General features: G+C 54.4%; 1 protein-coding gene across 1 annotated transcript in view; it reads right to left on the bottom strand.

Moving 5' to 3' along the window:
* Positions 1-678: 678 nt before the first annotated feature.
* The window catches only part of CTSC (cathepsin C), a 39,107-nt gene continuing 24,559 nt past the window's right edge, over positions 679-15,226 (bottom strand). Inside the window, exons 5-7 of the mRNA XM_077341409.1 lie at positions 14,509-14,627; positions 3,018-3,149; positions 679-2,356 (exon numbers count right to left, since the gene is read on the bottom strand). Coding sequence (XP_077197524.1) covers positions 1,857-2,356; positions 3,018-3,149; positions 14,509-14,627 — 751 coding nt within the window. The 3' untranslated portion in view covers positions 679-1,856. The remainder of the gene's footprint in view (positions 2,357-3,017; positions 3,150-14,508; positions 14,628-15,226) is intronic.

Below are 15,226 nucleotides of genomic sequence, written 5' to 3' on the forward strand. Positions count from 1 at the left end.
TTCCCTAAACCTACGGATTTAGAAGAATGTGCCACTGTTTAGGATGGTACTCAAAGCAGCTCATCCAATGAAAGGCAAGCAGAGGTGGTTTGCCGTTGTCTGCCTCTGAAGAAGAGCCGGATTTTATACCCAGCATTTCACTACTCGGAGGAGTCTCAGAGCAGTTTGCAATCGCCTTCCCTTCCTTTCCCCACAACAGACGAGAGGCTGAGAGAGCTCTGAGAGAACTGCTGTATCAGGACTGTGACGAGCCCAAGGTCACCCAGCTGGCTGCATGTGGAGGAGCGGGGAATCAAACCCGGCTCGCCAGATTAGAAGCGGCCGCTCTTAACCACGACACCATGCTGGCTCTCCGCCCAGCAATCCGGACCTTTCTTCGTGGTCTCCCATCCAGGTACTAATCCAGGCAGTTAAACTATACACGGCTTAGTTTAACAGAGATGTTCCAAGCATCTCTGACAAAGAGCAACCCCCATCATCTCCCCTCCATTCTGACTGCAGGCACACTGGCATCTACAGAGATAGAGGGTGCATTTAAAATTTTGTTTGCATTTGAGACCCCAAAGGTGTCAAACACCTCTTTTAAAAAGCGCTTTAAGTTCCAGCCTTCAATTTCTCCCCCCCCCCCCCGCAACTTTTAGAAAGTGCTTGAGACAAATTGACTTGCAAACCCACACATAGTAACAGAAATCATTTTATTATTCCAAAATTACAACCTACAAAATAAGAGGGTATCATTTTTTCAGGGGGGGGGAGGGAAAGAAGCACCAAGTCACCTTCCTGGACACAAAAGATTTGAGTTTCCCTTTAAAAAAATAAAATAAAAATTGTACCAAGTACATCCATAATATATGCTGCAGTGAGACAGCAATTTCTTCCTTTCCCTTCCCATAAGGCACCATGATTAACTTTAAAAATCTGTCTTTATTTTTAAACCTGATTTCCTTTGGCAGTCAGAAGCAAAAACAGTTTTCCGAAGAGAGTGAACATCCAGAGATATTGTGAACGTCAACGAATGCGGAATGTGGAGATAGATTCCGAAGCACAGACGGTTTTCTCTCTGGAGCTAAATTTTAAACAAGATTGTCAGGTTTAAACTCTTTGGATCCAGATCCGGAGCTCAAGTGATAAACGTTTTTTTTTTTTTGGATGGGGGGTGAGGTATATACGTGGGAAGGGACAAATCTGCATTCTCTCTCCAGCAAAAAAGAGAAGCCCTTCATGCATACATTGAGGCCAGCCTAGCCTCAGAACTGCTCTTTTTCTACCTATGCGCAGAACTTAACAAAACAACAACGAATCACACGGACTCCTTAATCCCCCCTTCTCTACCCTTAAGGAGTCTCAGAGCAGCTAGCATACCAAAATAGGCAACCACAGGAACTGGTTTCAACAACAATATAAGAAAATAAATCGTGGCGCAGCCGGCAAACACAACTAAAAGAACTGAAAAATTCATTAAAAGTATCCCGGGTAAAGTCTAGTTCCGCTGTCAGACTTCCTCAGTTGTGTGAGAATAACTGCACGCGACCAAAAAAAAATTCAAGCAGCGCTCAAATTCTCTTGGAAACAGAATAGAGGTCATTCTTTGGTAACTTGCAAGAATTACGGAGACCCCCTTTCCCACCTCTCGTTTTGCATATATTAGGACATAGCATTACTGGGCCTATGAATTGGGATTTCTTTAACCTGCTGGCCCTTAAGGCAAATAAAATTCTTCATAAGTTTTTATGATGTAGGGAAGGGATGGCTAAAAGGTGGCTCTCCAGATGTCCATGGACTACAATTCCCACGAGTCCCTGCCAGCACCATGCTGGCAGGGGCTCATGGGAACTGTAGTCCAAGCTCCAAGATGATTATATTTTGGTTATGGGAGACGCGGCCACAGCGATGCTCTCTACAGCACATTCGTCAGAACCCCTCCGGATCCGGAAGTAGCCGTCTTCACCCCAGGAGGCTCCCCAGCTGTTCTTGACTATCCAAAAGGGCTCGCCGGTCTTCGGGTCGCTGCCGTACCCTACCAGCAGGACGGCGTGGTTGGTCTGTTCGAAGGGGTTGAAGGGGTCCATCAGGCCTGTGTGGTGGTAGATCCCCCCGCTGTACGCAGGGAAGTCCGCGTACACCTGGAAGCTGACGGCCATGGGCCCGTTTTTGACAAGTTCCAGCTTCATCAGCGCTTCGTTGCATCCGCCGTAAAACCCGCCCACGTAACGGTAGTCGGACGTGTAATAGCGGTAACAGTCCTTCTTGAGAGAGCAGGGGGAGGGAGCGGCGGTGTAAGGCAAGCACGGCTCCTCGACCATGCCGAAATCTTGAGCGTATTTCCCGATGAGGTAGGGGAATCCCCCTTCGCAACCTGGAGGGGGAAGAGGGAGGGGAGGGAACAGAAGGCAGCTTTTACAACATAGAATTATGAAGAAGCCTGTTTTTATGCCCCGCTTTTCACTGCCTGAAGGAGTCTCAAAGCAGCTCACCGTTGCCTTCCCTGCCTCTCCCCACAACAGACCCCCTTGTGAGGGAGGTGAGGCTGAGAGAGGCCTGAGATTACTGAAGAAGAAGAAGAGTTGGTTCTTATATGCCGCTTTTCTCTACCCAAAGGAGTCTCAAAGCGGCTTACGTTCACCTTCCCTTACCTCTCCCCACAGCAGACACCCTGTGAGGGAGGAGAGGCTGAGAGAGCCCTGAGATTACTGAAGAAGAAGAAGAGTTGGTTCTTATTTGCTGCATTTCACTGCCTGAAGGAGTCTCAAAACAGCTCACAGTCGCCTTCCCTTTCCTCTCCCCACAACAGACCCCCTTGTGAGGGAGGTGAGGCTGAGAGGACTCTGACAGGACTGCTCTGTGAGGGAACAGCACTATCAGGGCTGTGACGAGCACAAGGCCACCCAGCTGGCGGCCTGTGGAATCAGATCCGGCTTGGGAGGTTAGAAGGCAGCTGGCTTCTCGGCCCTTGACAACTCCCAAAAAATTAAACGCTGGCTGTCAACCAAGGGTTCCCAGTTGGCTCTCCTAATTACCTTGAGCATACTCCGCGCAGGACACAACTTGCTGGGGACTCAGGATCGGAGTCTGCGTATTGTTGGAGAGGACGCGGATCCGTGCTTCCAGCATGCCCATGGTAGCGAAGGCGTAGCAGCTCCCACAGGACCCTGAGAACAGGAAGCAATGTTTGTTAATCTATGGTTATTAATCAATTCTGAGTGCGCTAAAGGACTGTGAGAAACGGCAGGATACTTATTTAGGTTACTGCCCCCTTAAGATTAAGATCACACCCCTCACTGCAAATCTGGAGAGGAGGCTGCCCCCTGTGTCTCTGCATGATTTACTGTTCTGGCCTTGACTGCGTCCAACTAGCCTGTGTTTCAGGCAGGCAGTTCTTCCCTCTCTAGTCATGACCGCTGCAGGTTGAGCTCTCCTGTTGCACCTCTGTATCAGTTCCTGCACTGTGCCCTTCTATTCACAGGCACGACCAGAACGATTACTCATTTATTTATTAATCGACTTATATACTGTCGTCTTGGGGCAGTGAACAACAAATTAGGCCACATTGTAATAAAAACAAATTTCAATTTACTAAAAAACCAAGCCAGTACACTTTTAAATTCACAATAAAGCTACTGTCAGCACCAAAAATTATCACTGAGGAAGATGGTAAATTGACCAACTCTGGTGTTAACTAAGAGGAGGCGTCTGAGAAAAAGAGGAGGAAAGGGGAAAGGGACGGGAAGAAGGCCAGGTATTTTGTAAACAGTCACCTGTCTGGCCTCAATCACAGGCCCGGTGGAAGAGTCCCATCTTACAGGCACACAGAGCAAGAATATTCTGGAGGCAGGTTCTCCACACGCTTATACATTCTGCACAATAACTTTTTGAGGGTACAAATATTAAAGACCCCCCTTTTCCCTGTTTTTGCTGGCAAAACGTGAACCGGGGATCAAGCATTTGTGACCAACGTTACTCCAAGCGCTGTTCTTCCCAAGCAGTGACATCGTATGGTGTTCATTCCGTCAACTTAGAAAAAGAATTGGTTTTTATACCCCACGATTTTCCACTGCCAGGAGGAGTCTCAAAGCGGCTCACAATCGCCTTCCCTTCCTCTCCCCACCGCAGGGAGGTGAGGCTGAAAGAGCTCTGACAGGACTGCTCTGTGAGAACTGCTCTATCAGGACTGTGACTAGCCCAAGATGAACCAGCCGGCTGCATGGGGAGGAGTGGGGAATCAAACGCAGCTCTGCAGATTAAGGGCCGCTACTTTTGAGCACGACACCTGGAGTGGCCAAACTGTGGCTCTCCAGATGTCCGTCGATTGCCATTTCCATGAGCACCTGCCAGCAGGGGTTCATGGGAATTGTAGTCCATGGACATCTGGAGAGCCACAGTTTGGCCGCTTTTGCCTTACACCAAGTTTGGCTGAATGCCTTCCTTAGCTTTCACACAGGAGTGGGAGGCAGAATGGGAGCACACTGAAGGTCCCAGGGTGTCGGGAACCCGCTTGCTAACTGAAAAACAGGGTGCCCCTTTGAAGAAAACGTCACGCCAGGCCTGGTGAACGATACAACAGGAACAAGCTTTATTTCAGCAACGTGGAGTCCGCTGGTATGGAGTAAGAGCTTCCACCGAACTCCAGGTGGAAGCTCCCTTTTATACAAAACCCACCTCCTTAGGCTGTATTGCCCCACCCAGTACTTGCGGAGGGAACATGCTGATACAATCATGACTCATGCACATATGCGAGGTTTTCCGGGGTTCCTGATGGCCCATTTTCCTGGAACAAAGGGCCATCTCCGGGCCCTTGTCAAAAGGTGGAGGGGGACATTGAGGCTCTTTAGCGGCCATTGCCACCTCAACGATCGGGTGGGGCGCCCAGCTGCCGGCTTGCCTATGATCACCATGCCCTACCTCCGTGATCGCGGGCGCCTCTGATGGCGGGGTTCGGTCCCGTTCCCAAGCCACCAAGGACCGAACCACGACATTCTGCCCCCCCAAAGGTCCATTCTCCAACCCCCCGGGGCGGCCAGGATACCGCTTGTGGAAACGTTCAGTGAGTCGGGGCGCAAGGACGTCCGCTGCCCAGACCCATTCCCGGTCCCCCAAAGCGAAGTCCTTCCATTCCACGAGGTACTGCAACTTCCCCCTGTGGAGTCTAGAGTCCAGGATATCCGCCACCTCGTGGTGCTCCCCCCCCGGCAGGACCTCGGGCGCTGGCGGGGAAAACACGGGGTGCCAAACGTCACCGTCCGGAGTTTTTTTTAGAAGGCTCACGTGAAAGACGGGATGGATGTGCCGGAGGTTCTTGGGGAGCTTGAGCTTGACCGAAACTTCGTTGATCGGGGCCAAGACCTCGAAAGGCCCCAAAAACCGAGGGCCTAGCTTCTTGCTGGGCAAATTCAACCGTAGGTTCCGGGTGGAAAGGTAAACTCGATCCCCCGGTCGGATCTCCTCAGCTGGTCGTCTCTTCCGGTCGGCGTCCTCTTTCTGCGCTGCCTTGACTTTGTGGAGCTGCTCCTGCAGCGACTTCCAGCAGCTCCCGGCACGCTTCCCCCCCTCGCGAAGGTCGGCCGATTCCCGGGCGGGGACCTCTCCAAGCTCCGGGAAGTGTCTCAGGTCTGTCCCGTAGACGACGGCAAAAGGCGACATCTCCGTGCTGCTGTGGTCTGCGTTGTTGTACGCGAACTCGGCCAGGGGGAGCAGGGGCACCCAGGTGTCTTGATGATAGGAACCGAAACACCGCAAGTACTGCTCCAGTACTTGATTAACCCGCTCGGTCTGCCCGTCCGTCTGGGGGTGGTAAGCGGAGCTCAGCCCTTGCTCGATGTCTAACAGGCGCAGGAAAGCTTGCCAAAACCGGGACACGAATTGTGAGCCCCGATCGGAAATCACCTTGTCCGGCAGCCCGTGCAGTCGGAACACGTGATCCAGGAACATCCGAGCCAACTGTGAAGCACTGGGGACACTGGCGCAAGGAATGAAATGGGCCTGTTTGGAAAATAGATCTACCACCACCCAGATCACCGTTTTCCCCTTGCTGGGAGGCAAGTCTGTTATAAAGTCCATGGAGATCACTGACCACGGCCGGGTCGGGACCTCGAGCGGGTGCAGCAGACCTTTCGGCTTGCCAACCCCCGGCTTGCAGGTCAGGCAGACAGGACAACCACTGACGTAAGCTTTTGTGTCCCGCCGCAGACTGGGCCACCAAAACCGCCGCCAGGCCAACTTCCAGGATTTTACGAAACCGAAGTGCCCGGCGGTCTTAGCATCGTGGCAGAGGCTGAGGGCTTCCCGTCGTAGCCCTTCCGGGACGTAGACAGCCTCCCCCCTCCGCCAGAGACCGGAGTCCAAAATCAAAGAGTCCCGGAGCTCAGCCAGCTCCTCGTCTGCCCCATAGGCTGCCACTAGGCGGTCTCGGAGCGGGGCGGTCGCCGGGTCGGGCTCCCATTCCTCCCTGGCCCGCCGCCTAGTGACGACCCCCCGTCCCAGCTGCTCCTCGCCAAACACGGACCTGGTGCAGGGAGCGTACCCCTCCCCATAATGCGGCAGACGGGAGAGGGCGTCCGCGAGGAAATTCTCTTTGCCGGGGATGTGACCAAGCTTGAAATTGTACCGCGAAAAGAACTCCGCCCACCTCATCTGCTTGGCGTTCAGGGATCGCGGTTGCCGGAGCGCCTCCAGATTCTTGTGATCTGTCCAGACCTCGAACGGCTCCTCTGTTTCCTCCAGCCAATGCCGCCATTCGGTGAGGGCGAACTTAATCGCAAACGCCTCCTTCTCCCAGGTAGACCAGTTCCGCTCCGTTTCGGCGAATTTTCGTGAGAGGTAGGCCGCCGGCCTCAGCTGTCCCGCCTTGTCTCGCTGCAGGAGAACCGCCCCGGCTGCTGCGTCGCTGGCGTCGACTTGTACCACCATCGGCTGGGTTGGGTCGACGTGCAGTAGCGTGGGCTCAGACGCGAAAGCTTGCTTGAGGGCCAGGAACGCTGCCTCCGATTTCTCATTCCAGCCGAGCGCTGCGCTGGGCCGCGTGGCGCGAGGACCTCTCCCCTTGGTACCTAGCAAGTCCGTGAGGGGAGCCACTACGGAGGAGTATCTGGGGATGAAACCTCTAAAAAAGTTAGCAAACCCCAGGAAGCTTTGTAGCTGTTTCCGGGTGCGGGGCCTTTCCCAGGCCAGCACCGCCTGCACCTTCTCGGGGTCCATAGCTATGCCCTGGGCTGAGATGCGGTAGCCCAAATAGTCCAGGGAGGGACGGTGGAATTCGCACTTAGCCAGCTTCACGTATAGGTGGTTTGCCAGCAGGCGCTTTAACACCTCCCTCACCAGGGTCACGTGCTCTTGGGGATCTTGGCTGTAGATCAGGACGTCATCCAAATAAACCACCACCCCCTGAAACAGAAGGTCCTGCAACACCTCATTAATTAGACTCATGAAAACCCCAGGTGCCCCGCTTAAGCCGAACGGCATCACTTTAAATTCGAATTGTCCCAATTGACAGTTAAACGCTGTTTTCCACTCATCCCCCTCCCGGATGCGTACCCGGTAGTACGCCTCCCTTAGGTCCAGTTTAGTGAACAGAGTCCCTTTGCCCAGCCGGGCCAGCAAATCCGGGATCAGCGGGAGGGGGTAAGCGTTCCCCGCTGCGATGGCGTTGAGGCCCCGGTAGTCCTGGCACAGCCGTCGGGACCCATCCTTTTTCCGGACGAACAAGACTGGAGCTCCCATGGGACTGGAAGCGGGCCGGATGAAACCTCGGGCCAGATTTTTATCCAAAAACTCCCGGAGGTCCTTGAGCTCACCCTCACTCATCTTGTAGATGCGCCCTTTGGGTAGTACCGCCCCCTCTGGGATGTTGATAGCGCAGTCCGTGCGGCGGTGTGGGGGTAGCTCGTCCGCTTCCCGCTCGCTGAAAACGGCTGCGAGGTCTCGGTACTCTGGCGGGACCTCGGGCTCTGGTTTCTCCTGCTGCGCCGCCGCCGCTCCCCTGGGACGCGCCGCCGTCCTCTTGTGGCTGGAATTCTCGTGGGGGACCCGATGCCGTGCACCCACCGTCAAGTCGAACTTCAGGGTCCCCGCCCGCCAGTCCACCACGGGGTTGTGTTCCTTCAGCCAATCCAGGCCCAACACCGCCCGATATCCCGCTACGGGGACCTGGATCAGCCACCGCAGCTCTTGGTGGTCCCCTATGTGGATGGCGATAGGACCCACCTCTTCCCCGAAAGGTCCCCCCTGAATCGGGCTGCCGTCCATCTGGACGAAAACCAGGGGAACCTTCCGAATGCGCTTCGGTAGCCCCAAAGCCCGGGCTATCTGGGGGTGGACCATGCTGTGGTCGCATCCAGAGTCCAAAAGAGCCTCCCCCACCCAACTTAGTCCGTTCTCCGGGTTCCGGAGCTCTAAAATTACCACGTTCGGAGGTCGCGCCTCATGCTGCAGGGGTTTTCCCTCGCACCGCGGGACCTGCTGCCCGGCGCCGTCTACAGCAGGTCCTGGCCGTTTCCCGTCGCCTGGGCGCTTCCCGGTTCGTTGCGGAGGTCCTCCGCCCGGCGTGCCTGCTGGGGGCGTGTCGCACCTCCCCCCTGGGAGAGCCCGCGGTCCTCCCCCCCTTGCCGTTGGCACGCTGCTGCGAAATGTCCTGACCCCCCGCATTTCAGGCACAGACCTTCCCGGCGTCTCCTTTCCCGCTCGGGGTTCGGGGGTCGTTTGGGGCGAGAGTTGTCGGGGCCCGGTCTCGGCGCCTCGGCTGACCCGCCTTTGGCCTCCCGGGGGGGTGCGGCGGCCCAACCCAGGCTGGCTTCCAGCTTGGCGACCACAAAACACCACCCCTCCAGTGTAGACAGATCTTCTTCCGTCCCCTTGATCACGGCCCATTCCCTGAGCTTCGGGTTAAGGCCCTCCCGGAAGTACTCGATTTGGGTCTCCTCGTTCCAGGAGAACACCTTGCCTGCTTCCCTCCGGAAAATGTCTATATAGTCCATAACCCCCCTAGTACCCTGTCGAAGTCCCTTGATCCGACTCTTTGCCTTGTCCTCAGCCTGGGGGTCCTGGAATCGTCGGCGGAGCGCGACCACGAAGTCCTGCAGGTCCCGAGTTGCCGGGTCGCCGCGCTCGGCCAACCCTAGGTACCACTGACCCGCCTTGCCCTGGAGACACGATGCCACCCCCCAGACCAAGTCCTCGGAGTCCTCATACCGGTCTCCATACCTCCGGGCATGCGTCAGCGCGTGGAGGAGGAACTGCGGGAGGTCGTCCGGCGTCCCGTCGAAACGCGCCTTAAGCTCTGGGGGGGAACGTTTTGGAGAGTAGTCCGACCCCCTCCGGATCCGGGATTCTCGGCGTCCGCCGTCTCGTCCTGCTCCGCTCCACCGGCTACCAACTTGCCCAACGACGCCGTGCCGCTCCCTGCCTTGCACGTCGCTCCTGCGTTGGTCCGGCTCTCGCCGCCCTGTCGGCTCACCCGCTCCCCCGAGATCCTCTGCTATCTCGCCTCTCCGCTGGCCGTCTCGCCTACTCGGGACTGAAAACTGCTCCGGGTCGGGGTCCGGGGCCCGCTCACCAGTACCGGGCTCGTCCTCGTCGCTGGAGACGTCCTCACTCGACGCGATCCCCTCCGCCGTTGTATTACCAGTCCCCCCGGGCCCGGCCCGAGCTTGCTCACGGGCTTCAGCTGCCTGCAAGCGCCTGGCCAAGTCCGCCATGGCCCGCCGCAGGTCCTCTAGGGATTCCTCAGGTCCTACCGGGCGAAGCGCCTGCCTCAGCTGGGTGTCCCAGGTTGGGGCCAACCCCCCAGACCTCGGCGCGCTCCCCGCCGTGCTTGGGAAACCCATGGCCCGGCGCCTTCCCTTGGCCGCCGCTGCCGAGGGTCTCGGGGTCCCGGACAGCTGCTCCTGGCCCCCCGATTTTCGGAGGAAATCTCCCGGGGACATTAAACTCATGTTCCCGGGGTTCGTGGGGGTCGAGACCGCCCCGTTGCTTGAAAACGCCATCTCTGGATCCGTCCCGATAAGCGCTCGGATGCGATGCCGACCCTGGAGTTCGGTGGGAAGCTCTTACGATGTCGGGAACCCGCTTGCTAACTGAAAAACAGGGTGCCCCTTTGAAGAAAACGTCACGCCAGGCCTGGTGAACGATACAACAGGAACAAGCTTTATTTCAGCAACGTGGAGTCCGCTGGTATGGAGTAAGAGCTTCCACCGAACTCCAGGTGGAAGCTCCCTTTTATACAAAACCCACCTCCTTAGGCTGTATTGCCCCACCCAGTACTTGCGGAGGGAACATGCTGATACAATCATGACTCATGCACATATGCGAGGTTTTCCGGGGTTCCTGATGGCCCATTTTCCTGGAACAAAGGGCCATCTCCGGGCCCTTGTCAAAAGGTGGAGGGGGACATTGAGGCTCTTTAGCGGCCATTGCCACCTCAACGATCGGGTGGGGCGCCCAGCTGCCGGCTTGCCTATGATCACCATGCCCTACCTCCGTGATCGCGGGCGCCTCTGATGGCGGGGTTCGGTCCCGTTCCCAAGCCACCAAGGACCGAACCACGACACAGGGTCATGTTCAGCCTGGAGAAAAGGAGGCTGAGAGGGGACATGATAGCCCTCTTTAAGTATTTGAAAGGTTGTCACTTGGAGGAGGGCAGGATGCTGTTTCTGTTGGCTGCAGAGGAGAGGACACGCAGTAATGGGTTTAAACTACAAGTCCAACGATATAGGGTAGATATCAGGAAAAAAATTTTCACAGTCAGAGTAGTTCAGCAGTGGAATAGGCTGCCTAAGGAGGTGGTGAGCTCCCCCTCACTGGCAGTCTTCAAGCAAAGGTTGGATGCACACTTTTCTTGGATGCTTTAGGATGCTTTGGGCTGATCCTGTGTTGAGCAGGGGGTTGGACTAGATGGCCTGTATGACCCCTTCCAACTCTATGATTCCTCAGCACAAGATTGGAAGACAGCTGTGCCAGTCAGAAGCAAACAAATACTATACTGTGAAATTCAAATGCACCACAGCTTCTTGCTTGGCTTCATGGTCCTGGCCATACGGCTTTCTAGCCACGCAGCTCACACTGTAGCCACTGTTCCTGTTATCAGGACATTAGGCTCCTTATACGTCACCCCAGTTCTATCCAACTTTTCTGGACAGCTCTGATAAGTTTTACAGGTCCCTTTGCCGTTCCTGCCACTCCAAGGATAGCCAGCCAGATGTTCTGTTTCAGCTTGTTAAATATCCTAGTTATTAATTTTAATAATGCTGTTAATTTTTTTAACTTTAAAAATTAACCATGTGTACAACATGAAACTTAGTTTATATTGATCTGCGTTTCTGTCGCTATCCCCCTCACTGGGGATCGGCTTGGTGTACAGGTTAAGAGTGACGACCTTTAATCTGGAGAACTGGGTTTGATTCCCACTCCTCTATGTGCAGCCAGCTGGGTGACTTTGGGCCAGTCACAGTTCTCTCAGAGCTCTCTCAGTCCCACCTGTCTCACAGAGTGTCTGCTGCAGGGGGAGGAACGGAAGGCCATTGTAAGCTGTTTCGAGACTCCTTTGGGTAGTGAAAAGCAGGTCACACCCTCTCCCTCACTCTTCTTATCCTGTGACACAATTAGTGTCTCAGTTTGTACTCACAGCTCAAGGGGATGGCCATCAGCGAGGGCCCACATCTAGAATGCTTGGAAAGCACCAATGGAAAGGAGGGCAGAGTCTGCACTTACTTTGTTTATTCCATTGTCAATCCTGTTGAATTCAGATCGCTTTGAACTCGAGTCTTCCTCTCCCCCCCTCTCCCATTGAAACAGGAAAGTGTTCTGCACGTGGTTAGGGAGGCTCAGAAGAAGAGGGGGGAAGGCAAATGGAGACTCTTTCTTTATTTTCTTGAAGGGGGGAGTGGATCCAAGAAGTCAGAGGAGGGAGGAAATAATCCTTTCTTTTCTTGAAAGGGGGGGGGGGGAGGATCGAAGAAGGCAGAAGAAAAATCCAAGACCAACAGAAGTTGAGAGAAATTAAGGGCTTCTCTTTTAAGGCAAGTTTGTCACCTGTGGCCAATCATGGGTTCAAACAATGCGATTTTAAAATATATTGAAGATTAAAAGCACTCTAAGATATCGCACAATAAAGGTAGGGTCACTCCAGATCAATCCTTCTTGCTGCAGAAGGAAGATTTAAATCGGCCCGAAATCCAAACGGAAATCGCATTCTGTGTAGAGGGCAGGGACTGAATCGACCTGGGATTGGAATAAAAGCTCCGTGCAGTTTACACCGAGGAACAAGGTTTTCTGGGGAGGAGGAGGCTGAACTCTTGTTAACTTTTGGGCACTGAATTGCTGGAGGGAGCTCTTATTTAAGAATTATCCTTCCCTTTGCCCGGGGGGGGGGGGAGGGAGGGGATAGCCGCCTTAGAAAGAGAGCCATCCTTTCTGAATGATGACTTTCTAAAAGAGTGCTGCATCCCTGTTAATCAGCCTTTTGTTTTAAGAGATCCCATCGGCCATGGATCAAGACGCCTGTAATGCAATTTAAACTCGGTTAAAATTGAATTTGGAGACCATCAGAAAAGCAGTCCTTTTTATAAATTAGCTCAGATTGCATTTGATCACGCAGGTTGATTTGGGTCAGGGCTGCCCTCCTCCCTCCCTAGACGTCAATATTGCCAAGTTAGCAAGTGCTTGTGCCTACTTGCTGAATAGCCAGTTGCTTGTTGCTGATCTTCGGGAAAGCAATTACTACAGTGGGCTTGGGGTGGGCCTGCAAAGCGAGCCGGGGCAACCGAGAGCGCATTGCAGACTGTCAAAATGACAAGGGGCCAATGAAAGGAGCGGAACCAAGTGAGACAACCTTAGTTGTCATAGAACCATAGAGTTGGGAGGGGCCACACAGGCCATCTAGTCCACCCCCCTGCTCAATGCAATATCAGCCTCAAACAACCAGGTTAAGGATCTGTCCAGCTGCTGCTTGAAGACGGCCAGTGAGGGGGAGCTCCCAACCTCCTGAGGCAGCCCATTCCACGGCTGAACTAGACTCAGAGAATCCTAGAGTGGGAAGGGGCCACACAGGCCATCTAGTCCCACCCCCTGCTCAGTGCAGGATCAGCCTCAAGCATCCAGGAGAAGGATCTGTCCAGCCGCTGCTTGAAGGTGGCCAGTGAGGGGGAGCTCCCAACCTCCTGAGGAAGCCCATTCCACGGCTGAACTAGACTCCTAGAATCCTAGAGTGGGAAGGGGTCATGCAGGCCATCTAGTCCACCCCCTGCTCAGTGCAGGATCAGCCTCAAGCATCCAGGAGAAGGATCTGTCCAGCCGATGCTTGAAGGTGGCCAGTGAGGGGGAGCTCCCAACCTCCTGAGGAAGCCCATTCCACGGCTGAACTAGACTCCTAGAATCCTAGAGTGGGAAGGGGTCATGCAGGCCATCTAGTCCACCCCCTGCTCAGTGCAGGATCAGCCTCAAGCATCCAGGAGAAGGATCTGTCCAGCCGATGCTTGAAGGTGGCCAGTGAGGGGGAGCTCCCAACCTCCTGAGGAAGCCCATTCCACGGCTGAACTAGACTCCTAGAATCCTAGAGTGGGAAGGGGTCATGCAGGCCATCTAGTCCACCCCCTGCTCAGTGCAGGATCAGCCTCAAGCATCCAGGAGAAGGATCTGTCCAGCCGATGCTTGAAGGTGGCCAGTGAGGGGGAGCTCCCAACCTCCTGAGGAAGCCCATTCCACGGCTGAACTAGACTCCTAGAATCCTAGAGTGGGAAGGGGTCATGCAGGCCATCTAGTCCACCCCCCTGCTCAGTGCAGGATCAGCCTCAAGCATCCAGGAGAAGGATCTGTCCAGCCGCTGCTTGAAGGTGGCCAGTGAGGGGGAGCTCCCAACCTCCTGAGGAAGCCCATTCCACGGCTGAACTAGACTCCTAGAATCCTAGAGTGGGAAGGGGTCATGCAGGCCATCTAGTCCACCCCCCTGCTCAGTGCAGGATCAGCCTCAAGCATCCAGGAGAAGGATCTGTCCAGCTGCCGCTTGAAGATGGCCAGTGAAGGGGAGCTCTCCACCCCCTGAGGCGGCCTCTTTCACTGCCCATGGGCTCGTCTGAGAAATCAAACAAATGATATTACAGAATGGTTCCTCGCATTACAATGAGATGCATTTGTCCGAGATTTCAATCACTATTGCCTCCCAGAAGGCAGAGTTATTAATCAGAGGCCTCATCCTTGAATGTTTTGCTGCCATGTTCAGGCACACTTTCCAGTAGAAACAGTTCATCTGCATGGAAGGGGCTCATGGGAATTGTAGTCCACGGACATCTGGAGGGCCAGAGCTTGCTGTATGATACCTTGTTTGTTGAACGCTTTACGTTAAGATATTTAACGTAGTCTCTTCTCCCCTAAACAACTTCTAACATTACTCTTGAAGAGGAAGCCCCAGCAGAGGCAACCAAAGTAGAACAAAGACAGAAGAGGAGGACTCCACCTTGGATAAATTCTGCGTCCTTGGTGGACTAGCCCTTTCCAATAAGCGGCGATTCTGAAAACACACTTTACCTTGATCCCGTACAGGACTGACGTAGCTCACGCCATTCACGTTCCTCCAGTCCCACGAAGCGGGCAGAGAGGCGGCGGCCTTGGCCACTTCAGAGGTCAACGGGGCGGTCTTTGGCCTACTGGGGGAAAGGACAAACATCTTGCACTGTGAGGTCACCGTCCCAATTCAAGGAACCCAAAAGATTACATAAATCTGTAAGTTACATATATATGTAAGGCCTGGTCTTCTAAGTATGTCACAATGAAGAATTAGAAATATTATAATCACGGAACCATAGAGTTGGAAGGGGCCATACAAGATACCTAGTCCAACCCCCTGCTCAATGTAAAAGGTAAAGGTATCCCCTGTGCAAGCACCGAGTCATGTCTGACCCTTGGGGTGACGCCCTCTAGCGTTTTCATGGCAGACTCAATACGGGGTGGTTTGCCAGTGCCTTCCCCAGTCATTACCATTTACCCCCCAGCAAGCTGGCTACTCATTTTACCGACCTCGGAAGGATGGAAGGCTGAGTCAACCTTGACCCGGCTGCTGGGATCGAACTCCCAGCCTCATGGGCAGAGCTTTCAGACTGCATGGCTGCTGCCTTACCACTCTGCGCCACAAGAGGCTCTTTCCCTTCTTCAGTGGTCGGGCTTAAATATGCATACAGCAATGGCAAAACACATAAGCTTAAAGCCTATATTGCATTCTGTCAAATAGTGAAAAGACTTCATCGGA

The sequence above is a fragment of the Paroedura picta genome, chromosome 6 (genome assembly GCF_049243985.1).
Source record: "Paroedura picta isolate Pp20150507F chromosome 6, Ppicta_v3.0, whole genome shotgun sequence".
Lineage (NCBI taxonomy): Eukaryota > Metazoa > Chordata > Lepidosauria > Squamata > Gekkonidae > Paroedura > Paroedura picta.